Source organism: Protopterus annectens, chromosome 2.part0, assembly GCF_019279795.1.
Source record: "Protopterus annectens isolate FY-2018-M chromosome 2.part0, PAN1.0, whole genome shotgun sequence".
Classification (NCBI taxonomy): domain Eukaryota; kingdom Metazoa; phylum Chordata; order Ceratodontiformes; family Protopteridae; genus Protopterus; species Protopterus annectens.
Window position 1 is genome coordinate 213778242 of NC_056728.1, and position 16763 is coordinate 213795004.

A 16763-nucleotide genomic window follows, 5' to 3' on the forward strand; every position below is an offset into this window, starting at 1 on the left:
TTTACCCGTAGGCGTAAAGCAGTTCACATTACTACATCTTCTTCTTTCGGCTGCTTCTGTCAGTGGTCGCCACAGCAGATCAACTGTTGACATTTCTTCCTGTCCCCTGCATCTTGCTCTGTCACACCAACCACCTGCATGTCCTCTCTCACCACATCCATAAACCTTATCTTAGGCCTCCCTTTTTTTCCTGTTATCTGGCAGCTTCATACTTAGCATCTTTTTCCCAATAATACTTTGCATCCCTCCTCAGCACATGTCCAAACCAACGTAATCTTGCCTCTCTGGCTTTGTCTCAAAACCTTCCAACCTGGGCTGACCCTCTAATATACTTATTCCTAATCCTGTCCATCCTCGTCACACCCAGTGCAAATCTTAACATCTTCAACTCTGCCACCTCAAGCTCTGACTCCTGCCTTTTTGTCAATGCCACTGTCACCAACCCATATAACATAGCTGGTCTCACTACCCTCTTGTAGACCTTCCCTTTCACTCTTACTGGTACTCTTCTGTCACAAATCACTCCTGACACTCTTCTCCACCCAATCCATCCTGCCTGTACTCTCTTCTTCACCTCTCTTCCACACTCACCATTACTCTGAACTGTTGATCCCAAGTACTTAAACTCATCCACCTTCGCCACCTCTACTCCCTACATCCTCACCATTCCTCTAGCCTCCCTCTCATTCACATGCATATATTCTGTCTTAATCCTGCTGACCTTCATTCCTCTTCTCTCTAGAGCATATCTCCACCTCTCCAGGGTCTCCTTCACCTGTTCCCTAATCTCAGTACAGATCACAATGTCATCTGCAAACATCATAGCCCACAGGGACTCCTGTCTGATCTCATCTGTCAATCTGTCCATCACCATTGCAAATAAGAAAGGGCTCACAGCTGATCCTTGATGTAATCCCACCTCCACCTTAAATGCATCCGTCACTCCCACCGCAGACCTCACCGCTGTCACACTACCCTCGTACATATCCTGTATCACTGTTACATACTTCTCTGACACTCCCGACTTCCTCATACAATACCACAACTCCTCTCTAGGCACCCTGTCATATGCTTTCTCTAAATCCACAAAGACATAATGCAACTCCTTCTGACCTTCTCTGTACTTCTCCATCAGTACTCTCAGAGCAAATATCGCATCTGTAGTGCTCTTTCCTGGCATGAAACCATACTGCTGATCACTAATCATCACCTCCCTTCTTAACCTAGCTTCCACTACTCTTTCCCATAACTTCATGCTGCGACTGATCAGTTTAATCCCTCTGTAGTTACTGCAACTCTGTACATCACCCTTGTTCTTAAAAATCGGTACCAAAACACTTTTTCTCCATTCCTCAGGCATCCTCTCACTTTCCAAGATTTCATTAAACAATCTAGTTAAAAACTCCACTGCCATTTCAGCTAAACACCTCCATGCTTCCACAGGTATGTCATCTGGATCAACAGCCTTTCCGTTCTTCATCCTCTTCATAGCTATCCTTACTTCCTCCTTTCTAATCCACTGCACTTCATGATTCACTATCCGCACATCATCCAACCTTCTCTCCCTCTCATTCTCTTCATTCATCAACCCCTCAAAGTACTCTTTCCATCTGCTCAACACACTCTCCTCGCTTGTGAGTACGTTTCCCTCATTATCCTTTATCACCCTTACCTGCTGCACATCTTTACTAGCTTGGTCCCTCTGTCTAGCCAATCGGTACAGGTCCTTTTCTCCGTCCTTAGTGTCCAACCTTTCATACAACTCTTCATACGCCTTAACCTTAGCCTTCGCCACCTCTCTCTTTGCCATGCACCTCAGCTCCTTATACTCCTGTCTACTTTCTTCATCTCTCTGACAATACCACTTCTTCTTTGCCAACCTCTTTCTCTGTATACTCTCCTGTACTTCCTCATTCCACCACCAGGTCTCCTTGTCCTCCTTCCTCTTTCCAGATGTCACACCAAGCACCTTTCTAGCCATCTCTCTTACTAGCTCTGCTGTAGTTATCCAGCTATTCAGTAACTCTTCACTGCCACCCAGTGCCTGTCTTAACTCATACCTGAACATCACCTCACAATTACCGTTTTTCAATTTCCATCATTTGATCCTTGGTGCTGCCCTCACACTCCTCCTCCTCTTCTTGATCACCAGTGTCATCCTACCAACCACCATCCTATCCTGCCTAACTACACTTTCCCCTGCCACCGTTTTACAGTCTCCAATCTCCTTCAGACTGGCCCTTCTACATAAGATATAATCCACCTGTGTGCATTTTCCTCCACTCTTGTATGTCACCCTATGCTCCTCCCTCTTGTAAAAATACATATTCATCACAGCCATGTCCATCCTTTTCACAAAATCCACTACCATTTGACCCTCTGCATTCTTTTGCTTAACACCATACCTACCCATCACTTCCTCATCCCCTCTGTTCCCTTCACCGACATGTCCATTGAAATCTGCTCCAATCACCAGTCTGTCATCCTTGGGTACAGTCATCACCACTTCATCCAACTCGCTCCAAATTTTGTCTTTCTCATCCATCGCACACCCAACTTGTGGAGCATATGCAGTAACAACATTCATCATTACACCATCAATTTCCAGCTTCATAAACATCACTCTATCCAACACTCTTTTCACCTCCAAAAACACTCTTAGCATACTGTTCCTTCAGGATAATGCCTAAGCCATTTCTCCTCCCATCCACACCATGATAAAACAATTTGAAACTGCTTCCGATACACTTAGCCTTGCTCCCCTTCCATCTGTTCTCTTGCACACACAATTTACCAACCTTCCTTCGGTCCATCATATCAGCTAGCTTTCAAAGTTCCGACCCTCACTATCACTGTCCTAGCCTTTACCTGCCTTCGGGCATGCCTTCCCCCTCTTCTCCTCCTTCAGCCAACAGTAGCCCAATTTCCGCCAGCACCCTGTTTGCCAACAGTACTGGTGGCGGTCGTTGTTAACCCAGGCCTCGACCGATCCAGTATGTATTTCTGTACTGTTGTCTGCATGTATGATTTGGCAAAATTTTACGCCGGATGCCCTTCCTGTTGCAAACCTCCCCATTTATTCGGGCTTGGGACCGGCACAAAGAAATGCACTGACTTGTGCAACTACATCTGTAGGCAGAAAAAGAAAATCGGATGCACTTCCATATAAGGCACATTACCTGCTTTCAAGCAGGCTCTTTTTTTTTAAGTACTTTTCCACTATTCACGGTTTACTCAGAGTTCACAGTGCAAAGTCCATCTTAATGCATGCAGATTGTCACATACTCAATTTCCTTAAACACATGCTTTGGCCATTCACATTCTAGACTCCATTTAAAGCAGCCTGATCCGGATTCATGTCCTCATCACTTCATGCTGATTATGAATGCAAACAAGAAAGTAACATCCAACCTATAAATATGTCAGGAGGCACTTTTCTGAAATGCCAGCTGTTTCTAGAAGGAAATGGAGCATATCTGGATGATCAGCACTGCCACATCCTAGCTCAGCTTTGGTGAGTGATCAGGTAATGTCTGATGTCAGACTGATAGAGGGATACAGAAAAAAATGAATTGATTTGTAAAAAAAATTTAAATGTTTAAATGGTATGATGTGGCTAGGATTTAGATGTAAAACATGGCTAGTGAAAGTCAACAGTTTTCAGGTCTGAGGCTGTAAGTGAAGGAAGTTTAAAAATTGTAAAATAATTTCCTCCTACAATTTCTGTTGAAGACTTGAACATGTCTCTTCCAGCTAGCTCTAATCCTAAAAAGATCAAAAGATGGGGGAATGAATCAACTGTAGGGTCTGTTTCCTCCACAGAATAGCTTTCTTTATAAGATGAATTTAAATGCTAAAACAGAGGAGGAATATGGTGAACTCAATTTAGGTAAAGGAACAGGATACAGTTAATACTGGAGAAACGATGATGTTTTTTTTTTCAGTGTGTATTCCACAGGGTATTGAAGATGTGGAACCCATGAGAATAGCACACTTTGATACCAATGGAGAACTCCCTGAAAAGTCAGGTACAGCAGTTGTTAAAAGGAATGTTCCTAAAAAGAGGTTAGATGTAATAATTCTGGTAGCAAAGGCAGTGGATCCATTTTGGTAGAAGGTGACGGGTATTAAAACCATTCCTTCTCGAATTGCTCGAATGATATCCGTTACAGTCCTCCATGTTGCAAGAATGGTTGATGTTAAACATGGCATTTTCAGACTGGTTAAAAAACAAAAATCCATTCTTAGCCATAGTCTTCTGTGTAGGTAATGATGTAGGGAATATGATCCGCAGCTGATATTAAGTGAGGTTTCTGAGATGATTCAGGCTGTTCTAAAGTTCTAAAAAAAAAAAAAAAAAAAAAAACTTTTTTCATTAATATTTTTCCTGAAGCTAGATCTTTGCATTAAGAGCTTTGGTAGATTGGTGTTTGTTTTCAACAATTCACTATATTTATTTCTTTGATTACATGGCTCATTATTTTGCTGAAGACGGTCTTCATTTTGAGTTATTCAATGAATAAGATTTTGTGCCCTAAGCTGGATAAAATACTTTTTTCCAGACGTGGATGTGATATCCCTTTGGAGAATATAGTCCAAAATATTACTGACAGTGTTGTCTTAATGGTTTTTAATGATAGAAGCTTAAATAATCAGGAGAAGGTAGAGGTGTTTATAACTGAAATTTGGTATAATGACAATTTTCTGCCATTACATCTCCTGGGATTTAAAAGATTTTACAACTGTCAAAATGTCTCTGGAGTAGAAGAGTTTAAATTTTGTATATAATTCTAATGATCTTAAATAGTTCTGGATGTCCGTCAGTAAATTCATGAAATTAACAATCTTTAACAATGCTTACAAAATTAATGATTTCTGTATCCAAGCAGGTAACTGTTTACTCACACCAACTAACTTTATAAACAGCATCCCACCCTCAGAAAGCCTCAAACAAGTAACTGCACATTCTAATAGACTAAATTCATATGACAACCCCCACAAACAACTTTACCTTCACCCAATCCCCATTTTTCTTCTCAAACATCTTATCAGCAAACTGCAAGCAACTATGCTTGCCTCATCCAGCTCCCATTAGAAAATGTTTGACATTCCACTGACAGAATATCCTACCCAGTACCCATCCTTGTCAGTAGATCCATTGCAGAAATATATTTATTTTGGAAACAATCAGATATAATGACTTTTCACAAAGATGGCTGAGACGGTTCCATTTTGCAGTACATAACCATTGCCATTCTGTCTCTCCTCTCCAAAATACTAGTAAAAGATGTCCACAAGCATCTCCTACACCATCTATTTACCAACAATCTCCTGTTCTCCATGCAACATGGCTTTAGACCAAGACATAGCACAGACACAGCCCTCCTCTCATTCATTAACATGGCCTACACTCACCTTGCTCAACACTTGCTAACTGCAACGATTTTTCTGGAACTTGCTGAAGCATTTGCTGATGTCTCCTGCAAACTTCTGCTCACAAAGCGCACCACCTTTGGACTCACCCCAACAGTTGTATCATGATTACTCAGCTACCTGTCTGACAAGACTCATTCTGTACTTTGGAAAGGCACCCTACTCATCTTTCCTACCTATCAACCTCAGAGTGCCTCAAGACTCTGTTCTTGGCCCCCTTCTTTTCAACATTTTTAATTATGACATGAACAAGTCAATTGACCATGAAAACCGTACCCTGATGATTCCACACCTATAACACATGATCACTCCACTGAAAAACTTCAAGAAATAACTCAGAGTTTTCTCTCAATTAGAAGGCTGGCTAAAATCTAAAAAAACAGAAACTCCTGACTTTCACAAATAGGAAAATAGCTAATACCGAAAAAATCCTAACTACTGTCTCCAGTAATGACCCCAGTGTCAAGGTAGTCAACCACTTCAAACTTCTAGGACTTCTCATGATTGACATATCAGCTATACTGATACAAAAAAACAACCAAAAGCTTGGCATGTATACAGAGTAAAACAGTTTCAGACTTCTCAAATCCAACTCCAAACTGTGCAATCCATTCTCCTAGCCCCATTTCTAGCCAGTCTTAACAAAGCTTCAATAAATACACTTTGATCTACCTGTAATAAAGCTGCTAAATTTGCTAGTAATCTCCATTGCAGAACTCATCACTGTATCCCCCTCCGTAGGTTTACAATGGCTAGAACTTAGCAAATTTCTCAGCTATGCATAAGTAAAAATGGCATTTACTATTCTCAACAGTCCCAATAGATGTCCAGCTATCCAAACCCTAATTACTCTGTACACAACAAATAGAGAACTTGGATCCGTGGACCTAAAACACTTTGCCATTCCTATTCCCAGATGTTAGTTTATGAACTCTCTATACTCTATACATGTTTCAAAACATGGGGGGGGGGGGTGGCGGCATAATGTTCATCTCATGGATACAAGGTGTAGGGTTTGATTCTGACCCCATGCTATTGGCTAGCCTCAAAATGTCTCTTCAGGGCAGTTAGCCTAGTGTTTACCCACAGTATGAGCCTAAAACTGTCAAACTGTCACCCACCCAAACTCACTACTTAAACAATTACACACATTTCCAACCCAACTTAAAGGTGTACCTCATTTCTACATTATAGTGCCATTATAGTAATACCTGATCACTGCTCCTGAGTAACCCCCTACCCTTCCATTTCCCTGCAACATGTAAAAATTTGCCCATTCACACCCCCCATTCTTTTTTGCTGGACTTGTTATAGTTCACCTCACACAGGTTAAGATTCTTCCTACTAAACAAACACCAAAGCTAGTTTTGAGCCAAGATCATTAGTAAAGTAGGAGAGTCAGAAATACTAATAGAATGAACGTACGTATTAGTTCCTGAAGCAAATTTTGCTTAAGATGGGGACTAGCCACAAGTGGTAATCTTGTTAGCAAGCTGTGTTACTATCTACATGCATCAGAAAATGAAGCAAGTCAACAGTATGGGAGAACTCAGCATCTTTGTTCCTTTTTGGAGATGACAGTAGAATATGTTTCAGTGTGCAGTGTTCAGTGATCAACCTCTAAAGGAACTGTAGACCTTCGAAGAGTGTACCACCAGTTAGTGCTGGATCATAAAGATTTGTACCCAGCCAGCTGTCCAACCCCCTCCATAAGTCACATAAATTGTCCAGTCTTCTAATATGGTGAGAGAAAGCATTCTACTGCAAATCTGATCAACTCTGGAATGTTATCAGTTGTATAGTTATAAACCTAGATATCTGAATAAATAGCTGTTTGTTCCTAGTTTCATTCCAGTGCCCAAAGCTGCTGCAGATCTTCTGTTAATCACACACATCTGAAGTCGGAACTTCATTTGTCAGCAACCTTTGGGATACGGATCCGATCTCGGATCCGAGCCGGCAACTTTTACCACAGCATAGATCTGAACTCCTAGCTCCTCCCTTTACCCATAATCCCCTGCCAACCCTGACTGACCTCAGATCTAGTTTGCCGCGCTTCAAGCCTACAAGCTGGATTTCGAGCTCCTGGTAGTTCAGTGAATTTTGTGAGAAAAACTTGACTTTTTTTTAGTACTTTCTCTTGTGTGAGTGTAGACTGTTCAGGTTCCCTCTTTTATATCTTTTTTGTAGAATTTTTTCCTCCCTACCCTCGCTGGTTCATAGTGTATGTTTGTGGTGTGTGTTTTCTGTACAACAATGTCAGAGGCCCCTAAAGCCATCTTTTCAAAATGCACCGAGTGTGGCCATAAGCTTTCACCGGCGGATGGCCACACCCGGTGCGTTAGGTGCCTTGGGGTTGAACACCTCTCTTCGGGATGTGCGATTTGTGCAGCGCGATTTGTGCAGCATTCAACCCCAGGGCACTTAAGGACCAGAGGTTGAAGCTGATCCTGGCGGGCCTTTTGCCCCCGGACTCAGCTCTGTCCTCCAGTTCTTCTGTGGCCTCTACCCAGCCCTCGGTGGTAGCCACCCCTGTCTCTCCCTCCGGTCGGGACTCAACCTCTCGTTTCGGCTCTGGAGGAGAGGGAGGCCGAAAATAACAAAAGGAAAGGAGAAGCACCATAAGCGGTGGGCCGAGGACTCTTCCTCGGCCCCGCCCGCCAAGCGGGCTTCTCCATCCAGGGTTTCTGGATCGCCTCCTCCTCGTGTTTTTCACCGGGACCTGGGGAGGAGGCGACCGGGTCCCCGTCGAGGTCATCGAGGCGACACTCTAGGTCTGCCTCGGTGGCCTCATCGAGGTCCACCTTCAGTATGTCAGATGCAGACATGGACCGGATGATGAGGAGGTTCATCCAGGCCCAGCTGCAGATGGGAGTGCTCTTGCCTCCCCCCCCCCCCTCCGGGGGGGGGGAGGGCTCGACCCCATTTTTTGCTCCAATTGCTCCTTCTCCGTCCTGCTTCCTGGGTTCAGAGCATTCGGAGCCGAGCCGCGTCGTATCCGGGGGTGGGTCGGTGCCGACAGTACTGGTTACTTCGGCTCTGACTGGTCCCTCAAGTTTGTCGGATCCGACCTCTCGGAGCCGTGGGCTGAGCTTCAGATCCGAGGGACTTTGTGTGACTTCGGCTCCGTCCCAGTCGGAGCACATGGGTCCCTCGGATCCGAGGGTCTCGGCCCCGGATCCGGTCCCCGCTTCGGATCCAAGTGGAAGCCTACTCTCGGAGCCTATTGAGAGTAGCTCCCCCTCTGCTTTTGCGGTGGTAGAGGGGGCACTGTTGAGTGCATCCGGACCTCCGGTCCTGGCTTCGGCTCCCCCCCCTGCACTCCCTCTCAGCTGGTCCGGGCTCCCATTACCCAGCCTTCGGGACAGCCTGCTTCAGCTTCTCTGGGTGTTCCTTTGGAACATGATATTGCTGGTGAGTCTTCCTCGGACAGCACCCCCGAGAAGGTCCCTCACAAAGCCAAGTGTAAGAGGAGGCACGTGGACTCACCTGAGTCCCTTACCAAAGATACGGACTTAGATAAAGGGGAAGGCTCCCCAAGGTCACCCCCCGAGGATGTCTCCTTTGGAGACATCATGGAAATGCTCAGGATTAGGGGAGGGTGGTCTGCCCCCAAGGCTTCCTCCGATGAGTCCGTATTCCTGGAAGCGTTCGAAGCAGGGCCATCTACCTCTTGGGTGTCCCCTCCCCCCGACCCCCTGGTGGACCTTATTTCCACCAGGGTTTGGAAGGAGCTGGACACTGTAGAGCCAGTCCCCAAGCGCCCGGATAGAATACTGAGTCCCCCTGCTGAAAGAACCCACTGGAGCAGAGGTCCCCCCGTCGATGCCATGTTGGTGGCGGCGGCCACCGAGAGAGAGCTGGCTCAGGAGAGCTTTGCGGTCCACCCGCTGAGTAAGGACTTTCGAGCGATGGACCGCTTGGGGAAGCGGGTCTTTAGTTCAGCAACCTTCTCCATGAGAGCGCTGAACTATATGGCACATGTCATCCGGATGCAGTGAGATCTAATAAAAGAATACGCTGCATCCCCCCCCCCAGAGTCCATGTCGGAAGGAGACAAGCAAATGTACTCCTCCCGAATGTCTACTCTACGTTCAGTTTCCAATACCTCTATGCGGCTCTTGTCACTTGCCACTGAAGGAGCCGCTAGAGCTGTCGGAGCCGGCCTGGTAATTAGGCGCCAGGCCTGGCTCTGACACTGTGACTTCTCGGAACCCTTTAAGGCATCATTCGCGAATGCCCCCTTTGATGGTTCTGCACTGTTTGGCAAAACCGTTTGCGACACATTAGTCCAGAGTGAGAAAGACGGGAAGACGTTGTCTGCCGACGGAGTCCACTTCTCTGCTCCCCAGAGGTCCTTTTCCAAGAACCAAAAGGGTCAGAAGAAGATGTGGTTCCGAAAATCGCAACAGTCCCAGTCTGCTCTGGACAACCAGTCCTCTCGTGGCAGAGGAGGACAGGGATGACACCGCCTAAGAGGCAGAGGGGGTCCCAGAAATTTTGGGTCCAGATAACCTTTCTCTGAGAGGCCCACGCAGAACCCCTGAGGGGTTGCCTGGCTGCTCCACTCTGGAGGCAGTCAAGGGGCATCTTTCGAAGCACCTAGCAATGTGGGAGTCCATAACAGATCGCTGGGTGCTTCGCATCATATCCAGAGGTTACCAAATTCCCTTTATTGTAACCCCCAAAACCAAAAGCCTCCCCGACGTACCACCCAATCAAAGGGAGGCAGCTGCTACAGAAATTCAGCAGCTTTTGCAAAAAAGAGCCATCCAACCCGTCCCCCCAGATCAATTCGGATCGGGGTTTTACTCCAGGTTCTTTCCGGTGCCAAAAAAGACGGGGGACTTGAGATCCATTCTCGATCTCTCTCTCTCTCCTGAACCTGGCAGTACCCAAAGAAAAGTTCCGAATGGTCACCTTACAATCTATTCTCCCCCTATTACGGGAGAAGGACTGTATGTGCTCAATAGACCTCAAGGATGCGTACTACCACATTTTAGTAGACAGATGCTCCAGGAGGTTCCTCCGCTTCCGCTGGGAGCCAGTCACTTTCAGTTCAGGGCCCTTCCCTTCGGTCTCACCTCAGCCCCCAGAGTGTTCACCAAAGTCTTGGCGGTCATAGTGGCCCACCTGAGGCTTCAGGGAATTCAGGTCTTTCTGTACCTGGACGACTGGCTCCTCATCACCCCAACAAGGCATCTACTCTCTTCAGGCAGGGATTATTTCCTCAACCTTGCTCCACGTCTAGGGTTGACTATCAACATGACCAAATCCTCTCTGGTCCCTACACAGGTAATAGATTTCATAGGGGCGAGATTGGATTCCAGAATAATGCTTGCCTTCCTGACTCCCGATCGGCTTCAGAACCTGAGGTTGCATGTCCAGGCCATTCTCAGACTTCCTGCTCCACCGGCGGAATTGATCCTGAGGGCCCTAGGGTCCATGGCGACAGCTATTCCTCTACTGCCCCTAGCCCGCCTAAATATGAGGGTCCTGCAGTGGACCCTCCAAGTACAATGGTCCCTGTCTCGCAACCCCCTGTCCCATCCTGTTCCCCTAAGCAGGACTTGCTCGTGGTGGCTCCAGTCCCTGAGTCTCCACACGGGACGACCATTCTCGATGCCTTCCCCCGTCGCCACAGTGACCACGGACGCCTCTCGCCTGGGGTGGGGGGGGCACTATTCAGGCAGAACGGTCTAAGGCACGTGGAACTACACAGAGACCTCTTTGCATATCAGTGTCCTAGAGATGAGGGCGGTGCTTTTGACGTTGCAGGAACTTCACAGCCTTCTTCCGACTGGGACGATTGCAGTACAAACGGACAACGTGGTTGTCTGGTACATCAACAAACAGGGGGGAATCAGGTCTTATCCTCTTTGTCGCGAGGCCATGAGAGTGTGGGAATGGGCGATTTCCACCAACTGCTTTCTTATTGCAACGCACATTCCGGGACGGTCCGACATCCTAGCAGACAGGCTTAGTCATTCAATTCTAACTCCGTACGAATGGTCTCTCAATCCTGTAGTAGCGAAACAAATATTTTCCCAATGGGGGCAACCCTGTTGCGATCTTTTTGCCTCTCCTACAAATACCAAATGCAACAGTTACTTCGCTCTAATCCCCCCTCAGGGGGAGTCCCCAAGAGACTTTCTAGTACATGCTTGGCCTCCCGGTCTCCTTTACGCTTACCCTCCATTGCCCATGATGCTGAAATTCTTACAGAAAGCCAGTCTGCTGGGGAGCAAAATGATCCTCATTGCCCCATTCTGGCCTCATCAAACATGGTTCCCGTACCTGTGGTCTCACCTGATTCATCCACCATGGATTCTGGATCCAATCCCGGATCTCATTACTCACCCTGTTGGTCTTCCGGCCCCCAACCTGGTCAACCTCAAGCTGACTGCTTGATTGCTCCAGTTCCACTCCTGATAAGGACTCCCAGAATCTCCTCACCAGTCAAAGCCATCCTAGTAGCAGCACATAAACCTTCCACCAGAAGAGTCTATTGAAGCAAGTGGAAACGTTTCTCCATCTGGGTGGAGCACCATCACTTGGATCATTTCACGGCGCCTCTCACGTCTGTTTTGGATTTCCTAACTACCCTTTTTCATCAAGGGGCTAGCTGCTCGACAGTCAAGGTACAACTAGCAGCGATTTTGCATTATCATGTAGGGCATGAATCGGGCCCTCTAATTACTTCCAAGCTTTGTAAAGCTTTCCTCAAGGGTACCTTCCTTCTCAGACCTCTGGTCAGGGAGGTAGTACCCCATGGGATTTGTCTTTGTTTCTCCAAGCCTTGACTAGCCCCCCTTTCGAGCCGGCGGCTACGGTTGATCTTAAATACCTCTCTTGGAAGACTGCCTTCTTGGTGGCCATTACTTAAGCTAAAAGGGTCTCTGAACTTCAGGCTCTATGTGTTAAACCGCCGCATTTAGCCTTCCATCCAGGTAGAGTTTACCTCAGGATCAATCCGTCCTTTCTGCGTAAGGTATCTTCGGAAGCTAATATTAATCAATCTATTAATCTTCCCGTGTTCTTTCCCAATTACCAGAACAAAGGAGAGTACACACTGCATTCCTTGGATGTGCACAGACAATTGCATTTTTATATTCATCGGACTGCTGGTCATAGGCAATCTGACCAGTTGTTTGTCTCCTTTGCCAAAACAAGTTTAGGCAAGTCAATTTCTAAAGTTACACTATCACGGTGGATAACTAGTTGTATCCTCTTTGCGTATCAGAGTTCGGGAAGGCCTGCACCTCAGGGAGTTTGAGCTCATTCTACTAGGGCCGTCGCTACTTCGGCGGCTTTTAAATCTAGGGTTCCCTTAGATGATATTTGTTCCACAGCCACTTGGGCCTCATCTCATACCTTTATCAGCCATTACAAACTGGATGTTGTCTCCAGAGATAGGGCATCCTTTGGTGCTCCGGAATGTTCTTCCATAAAGGCCACCCAGGATTCAGGTAGCTGGGGACTCTGTCCCAAAGATTGCTGACAAATGAAGTTCCTACTTCAGATTAAGAAGTTATGAACTCACCATAACGTTCCATCTGAGTAGGTATCTTCATTTGTTTGCAACCATCCCCCCCTCCTTCCCCTTGACCTATAGGATCTGTCTTGGATAAGCCCCTTCCGGGGCACAATAACAATGCTTATATCGGGCAAACTTGATCTGAGGTCAGTCAGGGTTGGCAGGGGATTATGGGTAAAGGGAGGAGCTAGGAGCTCGGATCTATGCTGTGGTAAAAGTTGCCGGCTCGGATCCGAGATCGGATCCGTATCCCAAAGGTTGCAGACAAATGAAGATACCTACTCAGATGGAACGTTATGGTGAGTACATGACTTCTTATTTTATATAAATACAAGGTCACCTGTCACTAACCTCTAATCAGTAGTGTACAGGAACAGTTTCTCCAGCCTTTATCTGTAGCGAGGCTTTTTTTTTTTAATTTAGGAATTTGTCTTGTATTAAACCTTTGAAATGTTTGACAGTTTTATTGTGCATTGATGACCTGTGTCGCTCATTAACAGAATTAGTGGCTGCAGTGGGAAGCCCATATTCTATCTTGGTAATGGGACATAATGCCCAATAACTTGTTTAATTTCTAATGCCAAATACCTTATTATAGTGTGGCATTCTTCAAGATGTTGATATAATTTTGTTAAAAACCAAGATAAGTTAATTTCATAGTGGAAGCCATAGGTCTAACAGATGCCCAAGTACTTGAAAGCATTTAATTTTCCCAAGGCACATGCATTCTCAGTGATGATGGTGCCATGGGTATTATGTTTGGGTGTGTGATACCAACCCTTAGTTTCATCAGGATTGTCATGAAAGGTGTGAGCATCAAACATTGCCCACCCATAAGGTCTTCGTTGTGCATAAGCACAAAATCATTTGATCTGGGGGTTAAATAAGTGAATGGCACTCAGAGTTAAAAAGCTGTGGTTAAACCATTAGCATGTCTGTTAAATAAAATGAAAGGGCTCCTAAATTAATTCCCATGAGACTCCACATTGAGAAGTGTTGCAAAAGGAAAAGTTTGAATTTCTGTTGTATGTAAAACGCATTTCTTCTCTTATAAACCCAAGTCAGTGACCATCTCTTGAATTTGTATCTCAGAAAAGACACATCCATGCAATCACATTATTTTATTTATTTTTTCATTCCGTTTCATCATCATCATCAATTTCCTTTTGCCCTCTGTTTACACATGAGGTTGGGGTGTTGTGTTCTGTCATACTATCTGTCTCGATTCAGTGCCACTCTCTTACCTTCTTCAATGCTCATACCTGACTGTCACAGGTCTTCTCTCACACAGTTCATCCACCTCTTTGCTGGACGCCCTTGTTTCCTTTTAACTTTTTCCTGTCTGGCTCAAATCTTCTTCATCAGATTGTTTTCTACCTTTCTGCATATGTACCCGAGCCACCGTAATCTGTTGTCTCTGACTTTATCTGCAGTTGGAGCTACTTTGGCTTTAACATTGATGTCTTCATTTCTTTGGCTATCCCACAGTGTGCATTCTACCCCTAGTGTCAGCCACTTCATTTTCGTCATTTATAGCTTCCTCAGTTATTCTGCCTTTACTGCCCAAGTTTCTGTACCCTTACAGTAGTACTGGTCATACTGCTGTTTTGTACACCTTACTTTGCAGCTTCTTTGGCATTCTTCTGGCATACACTAATCCTGACACTCTGTGCCTGCAGCCTCTCTGATTCTAGCTTTGACCTCCACATTCAGACTTCCCTTCTCCTCAACCACCCCTCCCAGATACTTGAGTTGTTAACCTGTTCCACTGTTTTCCATAAAGTCTCAATTCTTATCTTCTGATTTCCCTCATTTGTTGCCTTAACTGTCTTGTTTTCATGCCATGTGCCTTCAGCTTTGCATTCCCTTCCCCTGTGCTTTGCTGAAGTTCTTGCTCAGACTCTACCTGTAATGCCATATCATTTGCATACAGCAACTTTGTTGATCTCTCCCCGCCAATCTGTTTGCTAATTTAGTCGATCGCCATTTTGAACAGCAGTGGGCAGAGTGCTGAACCATCATGCACATCCACTCCCACTCAGTCACATACCTTAGTTAAATCCATCAAAATGGTGCCAGTGACTCAACCATCATCTGTATGCTAACAGTCCTGTAGCCAGATCAGAAGTCATTAAAAGACTGTAACACACTTGCATCCAGTAATACCTGTCCAAGATGGGTTTTCTCCAACATTTTGAAAAGAATGTGCTGTTTGAGATGGGCCTTTCTTAAACAGCATCCTGGAAGTTACCAGATTTGATATTAACATGTTTGGCTTACACGTCCAGTCAGCATAAATCTGAACTAGATAGATATCTGTGGACAGGTGTTTGCAGATCACATAACTTGCTTACACACCCAACCATGCACATACATGTACGCTTGTGCCTGTGCCCCCCCCCACCCCTATTTTTTACATTTGTTTGTAATGGTTTTTACTAAGATTTCCAAGCTGTATCAGTTTTTCTTTTATGTGTACATATTTATATTTTTTTAGCATCTTTAATTAAATATTTATTTTCTTATAGATCATGAGACACCATTTCATGGGAACCCAAGCCTTGAAGGTCTTTGCAGCAAAAGGTGATGAGGTAAGAGGGCTGTTAAACCACAGCTTCTTTCAGGGCATAAATAACAAGTGTTACTTTGATTAAAAATCACTTTGAGAAAACACATTTTTAAGGAAGTAACTGCAATATTATATGTACACAAATACTTCAGAAATATAATTGGACAATACTGAAGGAGTCTGTGGACTATAAACCCCCTATTTAAACAGCATTCAAATGTGTTTTTTAAGGTAAAGGGCATGAATCAAAATGAATGGTTATACTAGAGAACAGATTATAAAACATTTATCAGGTGATTTATTACATTACAGACTTTAACAGAAGGCACAGAATTTACTGTACAAGTGAGATGTTGAGTACCTAGAAGCACTGCATTAGTGATGTGATCAGATTTTGTGCATCAGGAGTATGTAGATCGAACTGTACTTACCTTACCTACAGAGTTACTGCATTGAAGACCTTTTGGGATCGGTCATGTTCTGATTAGTAGTTCTTCCATCCATCTGGGGGATGGGTGAAGAATGAAGATGTGTTACCCACTTAGTTTTCCTAAGGAGGAGAGGGATATGCACCTGGGAATCCACACTCCTCCTGAGTTCCTCAGTAGGCAGTGGAAAGCCAGTTGAGGCAGGTACTGTAACAGCAATGTAGGGATGTCTGCAAGCTTACATCCTTTTGCAAAAATAAACAGCCCTACACTATGCCCGCTACACGCCCCAAACCTAGGAGCATTACTGGACATATTCAAGGAAGTAGGCATTTGCAATACTAAGTCCCATGATGGCTCTTTGGATTATGGCTATGCTGTCATAGTCTTTCCTCCAAAAGAAAATAACTGGTAGAGCTGTGGTGACCAGCTGGATGGTCTGCAGATGTGGCAGTTGCAAAAGACTTGTACAAATGATGCATTAGGGAACAGCTGAAAATGAATTCAGATAGTGTAGGATTCAGGAAGAATGGCTTGCTTCATCAAAGCCTGAGTGGTGAATTGTTATTGGACTTCTGTACTAGTAATGCTCTTTCCATCATTAATACTGCCTTCAGACAAAAGATTGCTCATAACTGAACCTGGTACCACAGAACATTGAACCAAAGGTTAGTGATGGACGTTGTACCTCAGTCATAAGGCCTGAGAGCATATATTCTGCACACACTGATCAAGAGAAGTGGGAGATTTCAACTATTTGCTACCCTGTATTAAATTAGGTCCTATGGCAGGAATG

At 45.1% G+C, this 16763-nt stretch overlaps 1 protein-coding gene across 3 annotated transcripts in view; it reads left to right on the top strand.

Annotated features, from left to right (window-relative positions):
• Positions 1-16763, top strand: part of XRCC5 (X-ray repair cross complementing 5) — a 2194257-nt gene that overhangs the window by 649895 nt on the left and 1527599 nt on the right. For all 3 annotated transcript variants that reach the window (XM_044060671.1, XM_044060672.1, XM_044060673.1), the window contains one exon: positions 15499-15561. In XM_044060671.1, the coding sequence (XP_043916606.1) occupies positions 15499-15561 (63 nt within the window). The remainder of the gene's footprint in view (positions 1-15498; positions 15562-16763) is intronic.